This window comes from Anolis sagrei, chromosome 1 (assembly GCF_037176765.1).
Source record: "Anolis sagrei isolate rAnoSag1 chromosome 1, rAnoSag1.mat, whole genome shotgun sequence".
Taxonomy (NCBI): Eukaryota; Metazoa; Chordata; class Lepidosauria; order Squamata; family Dactyloidae; genus Anolis; species Anolis sagrei.
The window spans coordinates 139,205,269-139,229,022 of NC_090021.1; the positions used below are offsets into that span (position 1 = coordinate 139,205,269).

A 23,754-nucleotide genomic window follows, 5' to 3' on the forward strand; every position below is an offset into this window, starting at 1 on the left:
TTTTAGATAAATCTGGCTTCTCCTGGATTACCATCTTGTCCATTTTAGAATTTTGGAAGGCATTACTATATTTGTCAGCAAACTCGCATTTTTTAAAAAAAAAATTTACTGAAAGTTTGAAATTTTGCTGTTATCCATCAGAAGAGCAGAACAGTGGTTCTGATTTACCTACATATTGACTCGCAATTCAACAAGTAATTGAATGTGTCTACTCTATCGTTGGGACCAACCAACAGGATGTTAAACAAGAAGTGTCCTGTAGGGACATGGTTTCGGTATGAAAAAAGTTGATTATGTATGTATGTAAAAAAAAAATGGAATAACATACCAGTGTTTGATTTGAGCCAGGCTTTATACACAAAAACTTATTTTTCATTAAAAGTAATTAACAACAGAATGGTTCTGCACATATGCCAAATACGTTTATATTACCGAAATCCACTACTATATATTTAGGACTGAAGAGTGGACTTTCAGACTAAAGAGTACAACTTTCAGGGTAATTTGAGCTCTGGCACAAAAATTAACCACTGGCCCAACTACATATTTGAAAAGCAGAGGTGTGAAAAAATTACCTCTAGATACTGATTTTAAATATATATATCACAAAAACAAGCACGCATGCTGTTCACTGAACAATCGTCCACCAAACACAGGCATAATACACATTACACTTTTCTAAGCACATCACCACAACCTGCTGTTTCTTGGGTATGTTATCTGTGCAAAATTCACTTCTGAAGTTGACCAGAAAAAGGACAGGTGTCACAAACATACTTATAAACACGAATCTAATAATCACTTTCTAATCTACAAACGACACTTAAAGCATTTCTGCTTTGTTTTATGTTAGGCTCTGGAATTTTCATTTTATTGCTTTTTTATTATTATATTTTTGGTCTGAAGATAAATTTGGCATGTTTAATTGTAACTCAAATTTGATTAGCCAAATCCAGTCTATTTTGTTTGAATTTCTTGTAAAAGACTACGTAATCAAAATTTACAATTATAGCTGTAGATTTGTCAATGTTTTCTTTGGCTACAAACCAACAAGGAGATAAAGAGTTGCTAGATTTGATGAATTTTCTGAAGCAGATGTTAGAATTCAGTTAAAAAATCCCCAGCACTTTCAATAGCTAAGTGCTGATTCTCCAGTCATCTGTTTTCCATGAGCAAATAGAAGTATTGCCACAGATGTGGCCAGAATAAAATTGAGAATATTATGTTAGTATTATTGCTAACAGGTTAGATCATAGATATCATCTGCGACAATTAATATAATGCCTTTTTTATTAATTGCTAATAAGGTCAACTTCATTGTTTGCACGTTACTGAAACAAGACCTCGTCAATATCCACCGGTTTGCTGAAGATGTTAAAGCGCTTGTCGGTGGCCAATCTCTTGGTGACATCCCTGAGGAACAACCGCAGCTCTCTCAGTGTGTTTTCTTCCTGGTCCTCCAGCCTCTGCTTTTCCACCTCGGACAGCTGATGGGCAGGAGACGGGAGGGCAAGAGGGAGCACCTCCAGATCAGAAAGAGCTTTATAAAAAAGAATGGAGAATTCAGGAAACAAAGTCTGCAGGTAGCATTCTCCGGAAATTGTATTTTACTGTACAGGCAGTAATATACAATTATGAATAAGATCGGTTCTGTTGGTTTGTTCTTAAGGTGAATGTGTATGTAAATCAGAACAGGTAATAATGAACAAATTGCAACCCAGTATCACATGTGGCCTGGAGGATGATGATCAATCTATTTTTTAAACTGATTTCCATGTATTAATTATGCACCATATGTAAAGTACTTTCTTTTGTCTTTCTGACTCTCCTATCCATTTCATTAGTTGAATTGGAAGTCCTGTTTTATGAGATAGGAAGGAAAATATCTCTTCAATACTTTCCTCTACCAAATTAAATTTAGGACGCTTCTGCCGTGGTTCCATTAAGAAATATTTTTGGGCTTTTCTATACCTTTTTCAGCACTAATATCATTTTGTCTTAGAATGATCAAAATACTTTGTATACCATCAGTTTGCTTTTATGGCCTTGGGGAAGCTTTCCGTGGAAAGAAGGTATATAAATGTTTTAAATAAATACACACAGGTAATACAATTGTATTTAAAATTGTCTTCCCCTTACCTAGCATGAAACCTATCTTTTCCTACTGAAATAAAATAGCACATTGCAGATTACCATTCAGGCAATCACTACAACTCCAATGTATCTTTCCTGTTCACTAACCACTAGTTCAGAATCCCACTGGCTTAACATCGGAAATTAGGACTTTTGCCTAATATACACATTTACAGTGAATCTCATCTGCTATCCCAGTGGTTCCCAAACTTTTTTTGACCTGGGACCACTTGAACAGGAACCACTTTGACCAGGGACCACTCTCCAACATTAGTACCAAAAGGGTTACAAATCGGTTTTTGGTCACCTTTAGATTTGGTTTGACTATTTGGTGTGCCGATTCAGAAAATTACATTGGATAGACCACATCAGCTCTAGTTTCTAATACAGAACATATGCCATCCAGTTATTGCCATATGCTTGCCCACAGAAAACCATATTTAATAATTTAGAGCTTATGTGGTAGTGGTAGTAATCTTTCGTGGGTAGTCAGCCTCTCCCCTCCTGACATCCCCATTGTCTCAGCACTATAAGAAGGTTTCGTGAGACCGGTTTCTGTCCTTGCTGCATGGTTTTGAGGCAACTGTGTAATACTGGTGAGGTTGCCGATCATATTTTCATTCTTGCAGACCACTGATGGTCTAAGGACCACAGGTTGGGAATCACTATGCTATCCTGAAGTGTGGTCATAGATTTGGAAATATTATTTTGAAGCTATTCCGCCTCTTGTTTCATGAAGTACTTGGTATCATTTTCAAATATAGTCATTCAGTGCTTTCCTAAATTCCACAGCACATATGAAGCAAGTGACCATGAATGGATTCTGGACTCCCACCTGCTTCAATGCACTATTTCATCTTCAAATAAAGATCAGTGACTCTGTAAACAATCATCTTCACTGTACAAGAAATCCATTTGAACATCATAGCCAATGATATTTTTACTTTTATTTAAAACATAACACAAACAGGTGAAAGTGTAGATGCTTTCTGAGTGCACAGAGAATTAACTTACCAGTTTGTTTCCTCCTTGGAGGAGGCATTGATGCCTGATTGAGAACCAGCTCTTTGAAAAATTTACGCCTATCTTCTTCACTAGGTCGCTGAATATAAAAAACCTCTTCATATTGGATTTTAAAGATACACTTCACCTATTTTTTAAAAAACAGTGAAATTTTAGGGTTTGAAATATTTAAACTCCTAGCAAGCTAGTAACTCATCAGACCATTACATGTTGAGGGCCAATTCTTCCTTCCATAAAAAGACAATGAAAACACACAGTTCTGAAAATGCACCTTACCATATGCCTTGTGAGAGACAGGCATGTGCTGGGGACTCTCCCTATTTATAGCATTATGAAGCCACCGTAATTGCCATGGCTGCATCCTGTGGATTCCTGGGGTTTGTAGTTTGGACGGAGACATCACAAGACCTCTGAGTTGAGGATTCTTGGTGCCCCTTGATCAACTTCCAATCCCAGGACTCCCTAGGATGCTGCTATCTCGATTAAAAGAGAAATTGTTGTTGTTTGTTGTCAACTCAATCCGACATACAATGACCTACAAATAAGAGAACTCCAAATCCCTTAATCAGGTATTGTAGTCTCAAGGTCATATCTTTCTTGATTGAGTCGATCCACCTGTAAAGCAGTCTTCCGCTTTTCCTACTGCCTTCCACTTTACCAAGCATTATTCTCTTTTCTAAAAGTAATAAATCAATAAAATGGATCGGCCCCTTGAGAACTTGCCTCATAACTGATCGATGTTCATGCTTGGTACAATGTTCACTGACAAAAAATACGTAGTTCTTTAAGGGCAGGGACCTGAAAGCAATATCACTGCTAACAGACGCTGTCCTCACTTAAAAAGCTTTTCCACAGAAGTCACCTGGAAGCCCACTCTACAAAAATCTGAATGCGCTTCTCAAAGAATAATGTTATGCTCACCTCTTCTGGCAGCTCACTATACATGGTTTCAGAGGTAGAGAGTAGAAATATCGGTGAGAATGATGGTATATCTTGCAGCAAAGTTAGAAATGTAGCTCTCACAGTTTCACTGACAGCTTCCCACCAATCACCAATATGAGGCATGTAAACAATACTTGGTAGTGTTCTTCTTGCTTCACGAAAGATCTAATCAGGAAGGACAGTGACATTAAGATAGCACTAAACAAACTGTTAAAATTGCTAACACAGTTAAGAAGGCATTACACAGAATATAAAATGTGATCTCCCCTTGAAGTTTAGATCTGAGTAACATTCATCATATATATTCTTCTTAGTCAGCATATACAATCACATACAGATATACAAAGGATTGTGAAATGTGAACATCATACAATCTGAAGGAAAACAAGTGTTATGCTTTTTATTAATGTGATTTTTATTGAATTTTACTTTGAAAAACTGTTCATAAGTCTAAATATCCCTTATATAAATCCTTCTACATTGTTCCTTTATCTATTTCTACCTTTCTGTCCCTTATCTTAACCAGCAGTTAAAATGGTGAACAAACAACCAAACTGTATTGTTGTTTGTGCTGGATGCCTCCATCTTGTTCACTTTTGACTGCAGATGGAATTCTCCAAGATCATCACGTGCTCCCTTCATCCAGCAGAAAGACTCTGGTACAATCTGCCTCTCTCCATTTATAAAAGAACAATTCCTTATAATAATATAATATATAATGTAATAAACTTTATTTGTACCCCACCACCATCTCCCCAAAGGGGACTCGGAGCGGCTTACATGGGGCCAAGCCCGAACAAGAATTACAATATAACAATACATATTGCAATCAAATAAACAACATAACATTAAAATATAAAACATAGGCCGCATGTACATAAAATGATTTAAAAACTCCGGGTGAGATAAGGAGGGAGAACTAATTGTAAGGGCGAACTCATAGAGAGATAAGAAATTAAGACTGTCCTTATGACTGTAAACTGGTTGGGATTTCTGGGCCAAAAACATCTGGGGATCCCAGGTTGAGAACCACTGCTTTAGAGGAATAGTCATTAATATCTTGTATTGCCTTTCAACACATGCATATTGAGAAACTTATTAAACTTTAATAGTGTGTAGAGAAAGAGGTACAGAATTTTCTTCGTCTATTGTTTTAGGCCCCTTCCATACAGCTGTATAAAATCCACATTGAACTGGATTATACAGCAGTGTGGACTCAGATAACACAGTTCAAAGTAAATATTGTGGATTACTTACCTTGATATTCTGGGTTATATGGCTATGTGGAAGGGCTCTTAATCTGACTTCTGCTTTATCAAAAAAAAAACCCTCTATACGAAGACTCAACACCCCACTGATTCAGTGTGTTTGTGAAGAGAGAAGGGCCAGTATTCTTGTACTGGAACTTAGGAGAGCCTCAAAAGTGCACAAGTTGAGCAAATTATCAAAGAGAATGTAAATGCAGACTAACCTGCGCACACGATTCTTCAGGTGTTTTGGCACTGACCGAATAAAGTGCTGGCAGATCTAATCTGTGTACAGCAATTTTTTCAAGCGAGTGCAATAGTGCTGGAGCAAGGTGTGAAGTCTGACCTGAATCTCTTTCTCCTGAAAGCAGTAATCTTGGCCTATAAGAGGTTGGCTGGTGGTAAGCTGACCTGCAACAAAAGTAACATTTCTCATAGAATCATAGAGTTGGAAAAGAACACATGGGCCATCTAATCCAATGCCCTTCCATATGTCAATGCGGAATTAGATGTAAGACTAAAATAAGTTTAGCATATAAGTTATAGGGTGAGAAAAGTATCAGCAAAACTGTACACGTTATTCCCAATACAAACACACAACAACTGTAGGAATATTTTTTCGAAGCTATCAGGAAGCCTCGCTCAGTGATCACTACTGCTTGGCTCCAATAGCCCCCATAACTGCTGAGCAAACAAGAGAAACAGGATACATCAAAACACTGTCACAAATCATGAGCCATGGCCAATACCCAGTGGGGTAATTCTGTGGATAGCACTTGCATTTGACAACAGAACTAGAAAAACTATAACTCCCTAAAGCCCCCCAGAGGGAAGGCATCATTTTATGGTAGGATGAAGGCCTGATGAAAGGAGAAAATCAAAAAAGAAAGTTAGCTTCATTTAGGGTTAGTTGCTACTGTAAATACATATTTCTGTGCCAAACTCAACAATGACCATATCAAAGCATCTACTTACATTGTAAAATGAAGGTAAGGTTTATTATGTATAGCAGCTGATAACTGTTTCTTTGGTGATCCCGACGGACAACTTATTTCAAATATTGATAAAGTATTTTCATCTTCACTATCATCCAAAATGAGATTTGTTGCATCTATTCAATCAAAGGAAAACCGTATTAGCGCTTAATGCTAATTATCAAACAAAAGGAATCCGATATTAAAACACTTCTTCTAAGCTAAAAATAAATGTTCTACTCATAGGGGAAATTCTATGGAAACCAAATTTAAGAGAGAACAGAAGAACACACAGATTTTTTAAAATGCAAAGGTACACATTCTCCTTCTAGGATAAAAAGTTTGAGGCAGCCTTAACTCTTAGGGGCTGAGCTTAGCACAGCAGACTAAACCACTCGCTGTGCTGCAGAAAAATCCTACCAATCAAGAGGTCAGCAGTTTGAGCTCGGGTCGAGATGAGCACCTGCTGTTAGCCCCAGCTCACCAGCCCACCTTGCAGGTTGAAAGCAGAAGTGCAAGTAGACAAAATAGGTACCGCTTTTAGCGAGGAGGTAACAAAAGGCGCCCTTAAGGACACTGATCAGAGAAAAGATCCTTGGCATGAAAGATGGAACGACAGCAGACACACACACAACACGCCAGTGGCTGCAGTCAATAACAGCCTCCAAGATGCCGAAAATAAGATGAGAAAAACTTATTTGTTGTCTGTCCTTGTTAATTGTATAATCAGCATTAAATGTTTGCCGTATGTGTGTTCTGTAAAGCAGCTCTGAGTCCCCTTCGGGGTGAGAAGTGTGAGGTATAAATTCTGTAAACAAATAACTCTTACACCAGTACCCTTAAGCCACAGGACTGCATTAATCCATGGAACTGAGGGAAAGGCAGAACAATCTCCTTTCTATCTATAGAACACATATAGTTCTAAGGACATCAAAACTATTTGGGGATAAAACAAAGGGCTGTGGGTGGAGAAATTTAATCATTCTAGTCATGAGACCCTAGATTTACATCTCATGCTGCAACACAGGAAAATATTCTAAAGCTATACGTAAACACCCTTTTTAAGAAAATAAATTCTATGTATTACAGAATTACACCATGGGTAACTTTAGAATTTATGATGAAACTTCCAAACTGCTCTTATTACTGCTTGGATATTTCTTGAAGCATCAAAACCTAAGTCACTCAAAACCATCCGAGTTCACATAATTATTTTGTCAATTCTCCAGAATGTGAAGTGTAACACTTCAAAAATCACACAAATGAAGAATGACTTTGCTATTTAGAAGGTTAATTCACCAAGAATTTACAAAGTTCCCATGAGTCAACTTTCCACTGAAAGATACTCCAAAAAATTGGAGACCCTCCTCACAAGTCATGTGGGAAGTCATATGGAAAACTACAGTGGAAGTTTTAACCAAAAATATTTTCTCCCTTCATCCCAGAGGAATCATGGGATAGAAGTCTTAGCCATTAATGGAAAGAGCTTTCTGGAGCCAATACAATGCAATTTTGTTTAATTGGGGGGAAATGAGTTATCCGTAACTCAGTAACAAAGAACACTTCAATTTTCTATCAAAGGTTCAATAAATTCTAATTTTAATTGGCCTATTTTATTTTCTTTCAACAAGGGAATGAAAGACTTTGTGCTTAATATAATTTAATAGTAACTTTTAGTCCAAATAGAACAGAAAACAAAACAGGCAGCAGTATCTGACATATAAAAGTATTTTCAATCAACAATCCTTTTTTCATTAACTTCATCTCAAAACAAAGAAATAACTATACCAAACAAAACAAAATGAAGAAAATGAAGAAAAACACACATAATAAAACATATACTGAATAAACCACTCATTAAACACATTAAAACGACTTCCAACATCTAGTTACTGAAAGTCTATAACTCTATATATTGTTATTACTTCCTCTATTTTTAAAAACTTAAATAAACATAGCTGTTTCTATACGCTATAACCATTCTAAATGCAAAGTAATGAATTCACACCCATATCAGTTTCAAAATCCAAATATAATTATGCATCTACTCTATTCTTATGATCAAGGGACTCAATTTTCAACTTACAAAAATTAAAATTGAGACAAATCATCTTAATAGGCTCTCCATCACCCTTTTTTAATAATGGTCAGAGAACATTTTAAGTTAAAGCACCACGGAAGCTAGGCAGGTTTGGAGCAGAACAGTACTTTGGTTATGAGACCACTGGGAGCACTATTTGATGGTTGATAAAGCATTGCTTCCAAAAAGCAGTACTTCCAAGGGTTATGCAAAAATATTGTTCAGCTTCAGTTTTCTACACCTGAAGCACAGGAGTGTTTAGGAAAAACAAGCATTTGGTATTTCTATAGTAGTTTTAAAGCATATCCTTTTACGAAACATTTTAGTGCTGACAGTAACCCAATGACCTACATGGCCCATTATCTCAAATTCCAATTATTTCACTGATTACACCAAAGAGTTTCAAAGGACAAATTAATAGCTGACTGATATCATCCAGTAAAAATATGATTCAGGATCATATTGAAATGTATTGTTTCTGAGAGCCAGAGCATATGGCTTCATTTTGTGTATCTGTTCTGTTGAAATTCCTGGGCAACTATAAACTGAAATCAAATAATGGAGTTGCTCAAATCACAGAACAATAGATCTGGAACCTATTACATGTACTAAATAAAGAAATATACGGTTTTCAGATTTTAAAAGTTTTAATTTTCAGTTTCTAAAAGTTTTTGAAGTTTTAAGATTAGATAAAGATGAACCATTTGCCTTACAACTAATGACAACAGCAATACAAAACTGATCATACCAAATGATCAGTTTTGCTAAATATATTTATGGGACTGTGATGCATAAAGATATTATAGATAAGCCCTATGGTGGAGATATACCAAGTGTTTTCCTTTGATCAACAGTGTTACATATAATATCAAAACTGCTTTTGAAACACCTCATAGTTTTAATAGTTTAGTACAAGAATGTTGTCTAGAGCATAGAGCTGTGCAGAACATGCAGCATCATATGATTGATTATGGGCTTCGTTTGTGATGGCAAGACACTAAAGAAAAAAAGTAGAATAAATGGAAATAAAATGTAGAAATACCTTCTTTTTTATCACTCTGACTGATTTCAGCATGAGGAAACACTCTATGTAAAACCGCTAGAATATCACTGAAAGTCCTTTCCAGCAGTGGCCTTACGATGGGAGACAGCGCATGTCCTGATGACATTACAGCACGCTGAGAGGCAGGCACAATATTCTGCATTGCATGGTAAAAATCTTGTGCACTGAGAACTATTGAAGCAATGTCAAGTTGCAGCTTCTGACTGCTTGCGTAGATCTGAGGATAGCGCCGTCGCAGGGCAATCAAGGCAGCCTCAGTGCAAAGTGCTTTTATGTCAGCTCCGCAGTATCCTAAAGACACAAAAAGAAAACATACACAGGTTTTGTAAAGGGTCACAAAACATTTTGCACATACCAAGCACACATTTGAAGCTGAAAGCAGCCAGCATCATTCTGTCATATCCATGATGTATTCTGCAGTTTGTAGAGGTTTAATATCAATCAACTCTGCAACTGACTTCTGAAGAAGCAAGTGTTAAAACTCCCTCTTACATTGGGTTTAATTAAGACTTCAAAAAAAAAAAAAAGAACTGTAAAGGAACCAATAAGAGAAAGAAAAGTGTAAATACACCACTGTCCAACATTATCAGGTTCGACGTTTTTAGTAGATGTGCTAGACGACTTATAGAAAGCACAGAATCAAATCTCAGCAAGGTGATATTTAATAATAAAGCTTTTATTTAATGACAAAGAAACTCAAATTACCATAAATACAGGAAGGCATGTCAACAGTTAAAACCTTGGAAACTATATAGAGTAGAAGGCATCGGTAAATTTCACACTTCCTGTCCTCTTCTTCCACAGTAACTTTTAACTGTTAACTGATTCATTCAAGAGCTCAGGGAAGAACTTTGTCTGCTGAGATCTAAGTTTCCTCCATCATATTATTTATTTATTTATTTATTTATTTATCTTTGTTTGCTCAAACATATACAACTTTTCAGTAAATACATTTTATAGCCAATATACACAATGTCCAGCATGTTCTATAACTAATAGTGGACATTTTGAAACTTCTTTCCCTTACCCCAGGACAGTGGTTCTCAACCTGTGGGTCCCCAGGTGCTTTGGCCTACAATTCCCAGAAATCCTAGCCAGTTTACTAGCTGTTAGGATTTCTGTGAGTTGAAGGCCAAAGCACCTGGGGACCCACAGGTTGAGAACTCCTGTACTAGTGAGATCATCAGCTGGATCGTACTCAGTCATAAACAGAAGGGCTCCTTCTGTTCATGGATACCTAGTTAGCTCTTTTACCCCTCTCATCTTCTGGTAAAGTCACAAGGAATCCATCTACTTCCATATTAGATTAACCACAATTCAGGATCAAGTCCAAACCACAAACTACTGTTAACTGCGGATGAACTGTAGTTTGTGGAAGAAAGCCAACCTCATACATTTGGTTTTTCACTGAAGTATTTCTACAAAGTATAATTAAGGTTAACCACAGTATGACCAGACAGCATGACAAACTATAGTTAATCTAAAAGCTTCAAAACACTTCGCAACCATGCTGAAGGAGGAAAAAGTGCGAAACATGCAAGTCCAAGCTCAATACAACATGTTTCCTCTTAAAAAGCGGCTTCAAATTGACTTCCTGGTTCAAATAAGACATTAACTGGTTCTACTTTCAAGGGGCACATGATGAAATTGCCTCACCAACATATGACCTAGAACAGGGGTTATTAACCAGGGGTCCACAGACTTCTTTCTAGGGGGTCCATGGAAATATTTCAGGGTCTGTGAGTTGGGACTGAAAAAAAATGAACCTATTATCTTTATTTTACTGTGATGTCTAACTGAAATCTAGTGTTACCTTCATGTATTCATGTATGCAATAAATTACAGCAGTATTTATTTTATATCACATTACAGCTGTTGCCTATCTTGAAAAATTGCTTATGCTCATCCATACTTTGAAATTATGGTATTTGTTAGACCCGATGCTAGATCACACGTGATGGCAGTCTTGCTGCGTACAAACCATGTTAGGTTATCAGGTCCTGAATCTGTGGGAATGTTTTAAAATGTAATTCTGAATAACCCAAAAATTAAATGTAAAGACATGCTGATGTTGATTGTCATAAAACTATATGTTGCTACATTCTGATAAGGAGTCCTTTGTTTCCACCTGACTAGCAAAGGGGTCTGTGGAAGAAAAAAGGTTAAGGACCCCTGTCCTAGAGGTTACAAAGAGGCATCCTAAATCTTTTTTAAACACATCTATGTCTAGTGAAGATAAGGTCAGAGCTTGGAATATTAACTGTCAATCAGTGTTTTAACACTAGGCCATATTTTAAGTACTATACAGAAATCCAGCCTGTTGTTTAAATGGAAACAACACACATTTCCAAGACACATTGTGCTAACTGCTCCCAAATCTAAAAACTACCTATGGTATGTTATCAACCTATGCACATTGATATATTAATAAGCTTTTAAGCATAATAGCAATTTCACATACACGACCAAGCTGCTAGGACATGATCCTGCTACAGAACCACAAATTTATGTTTCATAGTTTGGCAAAAGTATGGAGTGTTCTAATGAACCTTTAACAGAATAGCCAAGTGTTGCCATAGATATTTAAAACTTGTTGGCTTAAATAAATCTACATCTGCTCAGTGACACATATTTCATAAGAAGCCTCTAAGTGAGTATCTTAATGAGAATTAGATACCACAGGAAATTATCTTTAAATGCAGCAACGATTGAAAACTAAAATGTGAAAATAGCGGAAGAGGAAAAAAATTAAAAATAAGTTGTCATGACATGATCATGCCATAAAAATGAGGCTATCAGGGCAGAAAATGTGTCCAGGGACTGATATTATATTTAAGATCAATTCCAGCAGAGCAAGCTATTAAGCTGAGTAACTAGATGGATGAAATAATGAAAAAATCATTTTAAGAGCAGAAATTAACATTATGTTGCCATCTGCTAAAAGAATAGGAAATATTAGTACAAGCATATATTAAAAGGATGCCACAGCATATTAGAGGAGTGTCTTGGTTTCAGCCATCCATGTGTGAGAAAACGAATGCCTATAAATGAGTCATTAAATGCAACAAGGGAACTGAAATGTTTGTATCAAAAATGTATAATTTCAGAGTAGCTTTGCTAGAACAGTTGAAGGAGTAAAGACATTCTGTGCATTCAAAATTCAGGTACTTATGGCAGCTATTTTTCAAGTTTCTTCTGATACCATGATTGATACCCCTGATAAGTTTCTGGTTCCAATTCAAGATGCAGGTTTTGACTTACAAAATCCTAAACAGTTCAGGCTCTGCCTATCTTGGTGATCACATCTCCCCCGATGAACCGGCGCGGGCTCCAAGATCTACCCGAGAGGCCCTCCTCTCGTTTCCACCACTGTCACAAGCGCGGTTGGTGGGACGAGGGACAGGGCCTTCTCGGTGGTGGCCCCCCAAAATTTGGAACACCCTCTTCAGGGAGATTAGGCAAACCACCACACTGTTCTCCTTTTGTAGGGAACTGAAAACCTGGATGTTCCAGCAAGTTTTTGAGAACGATTAGTCCCTAAGCCCAGTCCCTAGGTCATCAGATAGTCTTCTGTTCTGCACTTCATCCACTTCCCTGACCCTATGATATGCTGTTTGCACTATCCCTTGCTTGCCCCTTTTTAACTGATTAGGTTCATTTTTAGCACTTCTAGCCACTGCTACTGTTGAATCCCACCTGATGGAGCTCCGATGCCTTTGGTTTAATATTTTATTTTTAGTGTGTTTTATCAGGGGTTTTTTTGTATTTTATGATGTTTTTACTTTATTTTTATTTAATTTCTTATTTTTTACTATTTTGATTATTAAGTTATAGTTATGCTATTTTCTATTGTCTAATGTATTTCGTCCTGATGCGGTTTGTATGATTTTTCTTTGGGTATTGAATGTTTGCCATATTTGCTGGAAACTGCCCTAAGTCCCTTCGGAGAGATAGGGCAGTCTATAAAATTTACTATTATTTGAAACACAAAAAGATTAGTACACAGCAAAAGATACATTATTTCCTATGTCCAATTTGCTAGAAAGCCAAGACATGTTTGTTATACCTTTGTTTTAATATGTGACTTCACTCAGTTGCATTAAGCATTTACATAGGGTAAACCTGTTGTAAAACACTGACATATCACTGGCTTGGATAATGCATCTGAGCTCTTTCGTCTGGATACCTTTCTCAATTATTTTCATATGTGTTCAAAAAAATGATTCTCAGATTATTTCTGTTTTTTTCTGTACGTGTTGAGTTACAAAGACTTCATATCCACAAAGGGTTTTTTCCTTAAAATTGCACAAATGCAGAGTGCAGTTTTAAAGAAACAAGTCGCAATAAGCTACATGCTAAAAATTAGAGGACCTATGCTGTAATTCTCAAAATAAAACAAAGCATTAAGACGTCTAAATTCCATTGCTCTCAATCCATGATCACTGTGCAAAATTATTTCTGTACCAGTCATCATTTTCCCCCTTCTGGTGCAAATATTTGTACTTCAGATATTAAAGACAAGTAGAATCTTGTCATTAAATTCTCCAAAGGGGGTGAATAATAGGAAGAGTTTACTAACTGCATCTAAGAAAAGGTGAAGCAAATAGGTGTGCCTATATTAATTTTCAAAATGCTAAGTAGCACACAATATGTTTCAGGCACTTCCTATAAAAATGTCTTCGCAAATTATAGAAATTAAGATTCTTATTCCTACCAGACTTTTCGTTATAATATACCCTTTAAGTTTAAAAACTGCAGTGCAATTGAAAGATTTAGAAACATTAATCTATGCTGAGAGGGAAAGTCAGAGTAAAGATATTATATTCCCCCCCAACTTTGATTTTTCTTGCTTATCTTACTGGGTGACACCACAGTAAGGGCATATTTTCTTACCAGGTCAACAGGAAATTTCCCTGCAACCTCAAAATATAATTGTTTGAACTTAAAAAATAGTCAACAAGAGATGAAAAAACATTTTGCATCATCTGATTCATACGTAATGCCTTCTGCAGAATCTCTAGAGGAATCTACATGGAATGGGATTCGGCACATGCTTTCTTACACCACGCAAAGCTTAATTTGTCATTTGCTGGATATTGGCTTTCTTCTCACCAGAAGATGTTGGGGTCTTTGCAGATCAAAAGTGGAGGAATGTTGCTTCGAAGGTAGATGTCCCTGTGGATGAAGAGGATAATTCGGATGTACAGTAGCTGACTGAATGGACGCTGTTCAATTTTAAATGTTACTGCTTTGATGTCGAACCAAATGATCTGATGCCGGTGCTTTGCCAAAAACAAAAAGGGTTGACTAGCACCAGATTGACAGAAGATGAAACCTGCTTTGACGATGCTGTGGCTATTTTTAAGGGTTAGTTTACAATGTTAAATATGTCTCATTTGTCATGTTTCCTCCTAAACTACCATTTTTAGGAAACAACAAGTACAGTTGCCAATATACTAAGTATTATTTGTATTTTGAACAAACCATCTCTTAGTCTCTGCTTTTATGTCTGGTGTTTCATAGTACGTTTCAGATTCACAGTGGCCAGCTGTTAAGAGACAGAAAACATATCTTGTGGCAGATTCTAGATCATATTTTTTATTATTATTAGCTCAGATGTCTTCTCAGTGTAAATAATTCCAGTGGAGGGGGAAAATGGGCATGATTAGCATCCACACATCTAAGAATGTAAGCTATTCCTAATTTTATTTGTAGTTCAAAAAAATCTGGTGGTATTTTTCCTCTAAAAGAACTGCATCCAATGAGCTTTAGGGTAGCCTTCCATGTTAAATTCTATAAAGGAATAATGCCAAGGTTTTCAACATTATGTCATCTCTTACTGAGGATTAGTGGTGAAAAGAGGCATCAACAAAGGTAGCATGAGAATAAATTATGTATATTGAAAATTCTAATATATATCCAAGTGCAGGAAATTAGAAATATATTATCAATGAACAGAACAGATGTGCAATATCTAACAACTAAGCATCAAGCACACTTCCAAAGCGAAGGCAAAAGCTCTTAAGAACAAAGACCAAATCAGTAAGCACTAATATGATACCACTCACCGACACATTTTTCAGCTAACTCTTCTAAAAAATGATCTGATAATCTGGGGTTCCAGTCCCTGGTATGAATTTGTAAAATGTGCTTTCTTGCCTTGTAAAGAAACAGAAAAGGTACTATTAAGACTTGCATTACAATACAAATCATCTCCCACTCTTACTGTTCATTGACAAGTTTTGCTAGACTTTATTTTTTAAACCATTACAGCAGCAGAACGTACCAGCAAAAGCTTCCCGTACCCGTTCTAATGAAACACTGTCACTAGAATGCCTATGCCTAGTCTTGTATCATTTTCATAAAACTGTGATATTTCAAAAAAATCTAAAAAAATAACAGTTGTTTTGTACTCCCCTATTTAATATTAAGTTATGTACCTTACTATTTAATGTTTACCAAAAAATTCACTATTGCAGGTACATATCAAAAATATAACATTTGGCAAACTAATAGAATAGAACAGTATAAGAGATGATATCAGCAACAATTTATTATGGTCCACAAACCCCATAAAGAATAGACATTTTTTAAAAATCCTAAAAAAAGAAAAAAAAGGAATAGGCATTTATAAATTCTCCCATCTCAGGAGAAGTTCATTATGCAAGACACATGTACATGATTTTATATAATAACCCTATCAGAGATTAGTTTCCTTCTCAGCCTCGTTGCTATTGCAAGAAATTTTGCAACTATGAGAGTCACCCTGTGGCACTTGTCCTCTAAAACATAACTAACAATCCTCTGCGGGGGATGGCTAGTCATATAGGACAGAATTGGATATAAATGCTGGCTACGGAACTGCAGCAGAATGTGTTCTATTGTTTTCTTCACAGAGACATCGTCTTTGGAAGTTAGGGATTCCAAACAGCCTGCCTCTTAGCAGCTTTGAGGGAAGATGCATTTCTTGGCCTTTTGGCTAAGATCAAGTGTATAAAAGATGATATCAAGAAAGATTATGGCAAAATGATGCACCAAAAACAAGGGTGACAATAAAAGGAAATACACGGGGCAAACACAGAACAATATATTTCATCCCAAAGCAAATTAAAGCATATCTTTATAGTTAACAAGTTAATGGTTCTTTCTCATAAGCTTCAAAACCCTATTTTGGGCTGCAATGAGTTACAGACAAAGCTAACATTTCCAATGCGAAAATGCTAAAGGAAAGGGTACCTTGCACTTGAATTTTCAACAATCTCACCATTATTTTATTTAACAACATTTGCTTTCTGTCAGCAAGGCTGTGGTAAATGAACTTAGATATTTATCACAAATTTGGGGTGAAATGTGGCAAAGATCAAAATTAGTGGACTAAAGATAAAGTATAATTTATTTTTTTATTAAAATCTTTATATCCCATTCTCTCTTTGAAGAATTTAGGGAGCTGTACAATAAAACGCAATCCTTTTAAAACAATGTAAATGGTAAAAAATGCCTAGAAGCCTAAAAACAAATATAAAATGTAAGAAGTCAAAAGAAAACAGATCAATACCAGTTAAAATATAACAATAAGATTCACTTAAAGGACAGTTTACAGTAATTTCTTTTTTTCCATTTAGTGTGAAAACCTTACCTTTTGATCAGGCAAGCTAAAAAGAAATTCCCTGTCAAAACGACCAGGTCTCCTGAGTGCTGGATCTATTGAATCAAGTCTGTTGGTAGCACCAATAACAACTATTTCACCTCTGTTGTCAAGTCCATCCATGAGAGCAAGTAGAGTAGACACTATAGAGCTGAGACACAACATTTCAATTCATTTAGAAAAATACTTAAATTCTAACGTATTCCTATTGAATATAACTCCGTACACAATATTAACACATGCATTTGAGATGAACTAATCTTTTAGATACTTTCAAGAGTAAAGCATAAATATACTTAATAATGACCATTCCATTAAAATACAGCCCCAAAATGAATAACTATTCATCCTTTGAAGTAGTGTTGTCTTTCATCTCTAGGTAAGACATGAGGCTTTAAACCCTGAAAAACCATATAGACAAAAAAAGAAGAATGGTAAAACATGAACTTTACTGTATTATCATTAATTGCTTTGCCAGCAAAGTACTACAGTAAGAAAAACATTTTTTTTTGTTTTACAAGTTGCTTCTGCTCTGATTAGAGGAAAGCTATACAAAGAACATCACACAAATTCCATCAAACAGCCTTATTCCAGTAATTTCAGATGAACAAACGCTATAAAAGTATGCTGCTCTTCTAATCTTGAATTTACAATTTAGGGGAAGATGGCTCCTCTACCGCCTCAGCAAACTCCAAACCCCAGGATTCCATAGGATGAACAGTTAAAGTGGAATCATAGTGCTATAACTGGAGTGTGAAAGGATTCCATAGTAACAACTCAAAGTTTAGTGTGAATAATTCATGACAAAACAAATTACCTATCTTAAATAATGTCTTAAGCTCCGGTTAAAAATTTAGCTTACTTTATAGAGTCAACAGAGGGTAAATACAGAAAAGGGGCCAAAAATACAACTTAAAACATACGGTATTTCTGTATTAATAACAATGTGCTTAACAATCATTTTAATGCTATGCATTTCAATATTTTAAAACCCAAATTAAAATAATAATCTTTATGTAAGCTAAAAGAAAATGAGTTGAATGCACATTTCTAAAATGAAAAGGTTTCTCACTTGATCAGCTGTAGATTCAACTTTCACATACCTGTGAATCTGGTCTTGTCTGCTAGAACGGACTGGAGCCAAGCCATCTATTTCATCAAAAAATATTATGGATGGCCTCATCAAGTATGCCTGGTAAGCAACAAACAATCTGAATTACAAAACACACAAAAAATATTCCCCATTTCAAGGACTAGATTAACTTGCATATTTACAGCACTAAACTTAAATGGGTAGGATTTAAGATACTACATACTGATAATTATTCCAGAAAGTTTACCAAATCAAGAGATCAATTAAGAAGTAATATGGTCAAATATATTTTCCTAAGCAGTACTATCAGGAGTATTATACATGTTGCATTTATAACTAAGGTATCGCTTGACCTCACTGGGGATTATGTCTACAAACCTCACATCTAAAACATATCATTCGAATACTGCAGAGTTTCTTTTGTGAGTGCTCATCTACTTTAAAGGAACTGCAGTTATTTTTCTTCTGACATCCAATTCTGTTTCTTTCTCTCCAAAACATCCATCCTTCCATCAGAAAGTTAACATTTATGGACATGTTATAAAAAAGAAAGATGGCCAGTACCAAATTCTTACTTAAACAGACTGTGTTTGCTAGGACTCCCATGACCAACCAAAAATACTGGCAGGGTTTGGTGGGCATTCCTTGAGTTTGGGAGTTGTAGTTCACCTACATCCAGAGAGCACTCTGGACTCAAACAATTATGGATCTGGACCAAACCTGGCACAAATACTCAATATGGCCAAATATGAACACTGGTGGAGTTTAGGGGAAATAGACCTTGACATCTGAGAGTTGTAGTTGCTGGGATTTACAATCAAAGAGCATTCTGAACCCCATCGACAGAATGTGGCCAAACTTCCCACACAGAACCTACATGACCAACAGAAAATACTGTGTTTTCTGATGGTCTTTGGCGGCCCCTCTGAAACCCCCTCGTGACCATCACCCCGGAGTCCCAACCCTCAGGTTGAGAAACGCTGACTTAAACAAAGCCCTCAGTTCCCTGTGTGATTTTTCTCTGAGAGACATGCCAGCTTGCAGAGGGAAATGCTAAAAGCAAGTTCTCTGTTCACAGAAGGATCATTAAGACCCACAACACCATCACTCTGCACATGTTCATAAATAAAAACCCCTAATGCAGCAGTTCTCAAACTTTTGTCCTCCAGATGTTTTGGGTGAATTGCTGCCCATGAATCATGCTAAGTGTGAATGAAATTCTGACTTCTGTTTTAGATTAGAAATAATGTTAGGGGAAGGCCAAAAAAGCCTTCATCATTTATCTTTGATGACTACTCATGGTTAAGTCACAAAATCATTTCTATTCTTTTCACAACTGTAGTCTATTTAAATACCATCAAATCGTTTCTCCCTCATGCACTGACTCTGACTATCACAAATGATATCATGATGTTCTGTAGCCAAAACTGACTCTGTGATAAGTTTTCAATAAATGCAGATAAATGCAGTTCAACCAACAATGTTTCCTGGTTTGGACTGCCTTCTCACCCTGTCAGTTTGCTCATTTTTGTCACTGCCTTCCCAAATCACATAGGAATGATTTTGCCATCACTTACAATGTTTACCAAAAGCATCTCTATCTCATTTAGGTCAAACTATGAAGATTATAACACTGTCTACTAACTTGATCAAAGAGGAGTCGAAGTTGTCGTTCAGATTCACCGACCCACTTGCTGAGACAATCTGCTCCTTTCCTCATAAAAAAAGCAACTTTTCTCTCCCCTTCGGTGCATTCGTTGGCCAAAGCTCTAGCTACCAAGGTTTTACCTGTTCCAGGAGGACCATAAAACAAACAGCCCCTGAAGACAAATGGACAAACATAGTAATCACTATTTCTTTTTTTCCCTGTGTGATCAAAGCTGATAGTTGTGACCCTCATGGCAGGAGTTTCATTAAGCAATCATTCATCAATATTTCAATAAGCCTAAGGAAATTCAAGTTAGTACAAAGTAATAATAAAAACAAAAGAACTGGAATAATTTAGAGAATGTCACACAGTGATTCTGTTTGGTAGATATTGTTTATAAAGGATCTGATCATTTATGTGCACAAAAACAACTCTTAAATCTTTTGCTTCTAATTGATATGTCAACTTTCAGGGCAATTAGCTGTTACATATGACCATCAATTATTAAAAGGAACATCAGAAACGGTTCCCTAGGGAAGCTGCGCACTAAAGAATAGCAAGCATTTGTCAATGAAATCTTAACATTTTGCTTCCATCAGAAAAACTAACTTTCATACAAATTTGTCATGGTATAAACAATTTACTGTAATTTTGTGCGCTTCTTGATAACCTTTTGAAGCACAAACGGACAAATCATAGGCCTGGGATGCACCTCACTTCTGAGAGTCACTCTTAATCCTCCCCCACTCCAAAGCTTCCTAAAAGTAAAGGTAAAGGTTTCCCCTAACCTTAAGTCTAGTCGTGTCCGACTCTGGGGGGTGGTGCTCATCTCCACTTCTAAGCCAAAGAGCCAGCGTTGTCCATAGACACTTCCAAGGTCATGTGGCCAGCATGACTGCATGGAGTGTCATTACCTTCCCACAGAAGCGGCACCTATTGATCTACCCACATTTGCAAAAGCTGGGCCTAACAGCGGGAGCTCAACCCAATGCCCAGATTCCAACCTTTTGGTCAGCAAGTTCAGAAGTTTAACCTACTGTGCTTCTTGGTCTTACAAAAAATGCAAGTCAATTTAAAAAAAATCAGCCCAAATGGCATCTAAAAATGACCTCATGACAAAATGTGCCAGTATGGCCCACCTGGGAAGTAAAGGAATGAAAAATGACCTCTGTCCCATGTGCAGTTGCTCACTCATTTTAAAGGCTCTGAAAGACACACTTCTGAGATTGACTAGCAATCTTCTGCCAGTCTTCAAAAAGATTGATCCAATTTGAAATTGCTATATCTCTGCAACCACAAACCACCAATGAATGAAACTCTTATGCCTTGAAAGGGTGGGGCATAGGGCTTCAAATGATTACCACTAGATGCCTCTCCCAGCACACAAACAGCCCCCAGCCTCAGACATTTTCAAGGTGATGACCCTGCAATATAAAGCCTAATGCCCATTTGCAGGGTTATTTTTTAGATTTGTTTCTGGTTTAAAATGCTTTGCAAAATTTGATGACTTGGTAACTCATTAAACTTTGTAGCCTTTTGTGTAATTGTAACATGTTGCCTTTGTGAAATATACTGCTTTGAAATTGGGTCCATCATTTTGAAACACCCTTTACAAGAGTTTCCTTCACAGTGAAACACAGTCCAAGATGCCCCCCTGCTTTAAAATCATCTCTTAAACACCTTATGCTATAAGGTCAATAAAGAGGATTCAATTATGCAGTACCTCAGCATACTGCATGGGTTCTGAATCTGACCACAATTTAACAGGGCTTCTGTACATTTTGAAGGGACTGGGCAATCCAAAAGGAAGCTTAACTTTTGTTTAAATACTCCAAGGCTACTTTTGAAACACACATATCCTGTCCAAATTAAGTCACATTGCATCAAGAAAGTGAGTTACAAGGGGTTTTGAATTGTAGAGTGTAGTATCAACCAGTATTAGCTAAACCTTACATGATATTATGGAAATTTGCTAAATAGCGGATCCATGCAATAAGTAGAGAAAAGATTTGGTCTGCCAACTTTACATTGGCACCTCTACCTTCAAACCACTTTTACCTCCAAGTCCACAACTGTATAGTAAATTTGCAACTATTAACAGTATGCATTAGGGGCCATAACTGACCAAGGGACTGCCAAAGAAAAGGTTTGAATGAAATGGGCAACATCTAATGTTCCATAAGTGAACCTTGTTTCCAAAATAAAATGTCACCTTCCTCTCTACCACCTCCTACACATTCTCTCCAAACCTGATCCTGAGAATCTCACAGGTTTCTGAAAAAAGATATGGGTATGAATACAGAAATCAATCAGAAAAGGAGAATATTTTCCATTAGTGTCTACTCCAATACATATAAAGGGGGGGGGGGGATCCACCTACCTTGGTGGTTGAATTTTGAATTTTTCAAATATTTCAGGATACAGAAGAGGAAATATAACCATTTCTTTAAGTGCGTGAATATGATTGCTCAATCCACCTATGCTATCAAAGCGCACCTAAGAGAGAGATTAAAGGTAAATTGGTTTTAAAAAATAATCACTGAAAGTTTACAGAATGCAATCAGAGCCAGATTTATTTAGCTGACATCATCTGTAACATTTGGAAGTGCAGCAATCCATCTCAAATTAAAATTATTGCTCAGTGCTGTCAATCTTTTGTCTATAAAAGGCAGTTCGGTTGCAATAATTTAGTTAGATGGGTCAAATACATAGTACATTTAAAATCTGATTTTACAATGCTTCAGATTAGAGATGCCAACATTATTTTTGCACAGATGTGTAAACAACAAAACTAGAAAATAAGCAGATGGAGCATACCGATTTGTCAAGAATCATTGGATCAACATCAGCCAAGCTTGCGCCAACTTTCACTCGTTCACGCAGGATGCCACTGGCCAAGTCTTCTGCTCTGAAGTTCATAGGCAGACATCTGTTTGATATAAAAATCAAAACACAGAACTTTCAACTTCATTTCAGCAAGAGAACAATCTAATGAAGTTATAGTAATGCATTAGGAAGTGAAAACAGACAAAGGCACTGTGGGGACATGTACCTGAAATGCACCTGAGTTGACTGGGTTGGATCCTGAGCTATTTTAGTGGCGTCCCAGGCCCTTTATACACTGTCCTTATATCCCAGGATTTGATCTCAAATATCTCTGCATCACCTTAGATCAAAGACTAACATTTAGGAAACACTGTAGCTGCACACAAAAACATCCTGTGGAAATTTACTCATAGTGCATGGGTTGTAGACCCAGAACGAATAAGAACATCAGCCCTGGCCTTGTCTTACCTGCCGAGTATGCCTGCCCTCTTTGGCACAAGTTTGCCCACGCGAAGCAGATGCATATAGCACTAAATGAGACATGCAGAATAATCACAGGATGTCTCAAACCTACACCTGTTGATAGACTTTATAAGCTAGCTGGCTTTGCCACCGCCCCCCGCCCCCCAATGTGCGATGGGAATCTGAGGCCAATTGCAAGAGAAATAAGGTTGAACATTGTGAAAGTCACCAACTGCATGGCTATCAGCCTCCTCGAAGTAGACTTCAATCAAGGAAAAGTTTCATGAGAACCACCACTCCTCTTAATGTTTCATGAGAACCACCACTCCTCCTAACAACAGGAGCATATCCTCTAGCCAGCTAAACCAGGATATCCCAACTGGATGGCCCCCCACGAGGGTCTTCCTCCAGGGGCAAACCAAGAATGGGCAACTTGGAAATCCCTGAATATACTCAGAAGTAGAGTGGGTAGATCAAAAGACAACCTGGCAAAATGGCACTGCCTAAAAGAATCTTCCACCTTGTGTAACTGTGGAGCAGAACAAACAACTCAGCATCTGTATGCTTGCCCTCCATACCCTGCCTCATGTACAGAGGAAGAACAGGTCAAAGCTCCAG

The 23,754-nt window shown here is 36.9% G+C and overlaps 1 protein-coding gene across 2 annotated transcripts in view; it reads right to left on the reverse strand.

Annotated features, from left to right (window-relative positions):
* Positions 1-23,754, reverse strand: part of ATAD2B (ATPase family AAA domain containing 2B) — a 75,298-nt gene that overhangs the window by 19,023 nt on the left and 32,521 nt on the right. Inside the window, exons 10-21 of one of the 2 annotated variants that reach the window (XM_060786965.2) lie at positions 22,666-22,777; positions 22,229-22,344; positions 19,846-20,020; positions 18,211-18,299; positions 17,099-17,258; positions 15,531-15,621; positions 9,442-9,753; positions 6,321-6,456; positions 5,570-5,756; positions 4,078-4,263; positions 3,148-3,283; positions 1,359-1,540 (exon numbers count right to left, since the gene is read on the reverse strand). In XM_060786965.2, the coding sequence (XP_060642948.2) occupies positions 1,359-1,540; positions 3,148-3,283; positions 4,078-4,263; positions 5,570-5,756; positions 6,321-6,456; positions 9,442-9,753; positions 15,531-15,621; positions 17,099-17,258; positions 18,211-18,299; positions 19,846-20,020; positions 22,229-22,344; positions 22,666-22,777 (1,882 nt within the window). Of the gene's footprint in view, positions 1-1,343; positions 1,541-3,147; positions 3,284-4,077; positions 4,264-5,569; positions 5,757-6,320; positions 6,457-9,441; positions 9,754-15,530; positions 15,622-17,098; positions 17,259-18,210; positions 18,300-19,845; positions 20,021-22,228; positions 22,345-22,665; positions 22,778-23,754 lie in introns of both variants that reach the window. The other variant, XM_060786956.2, reaches the window with a different exon arrangement.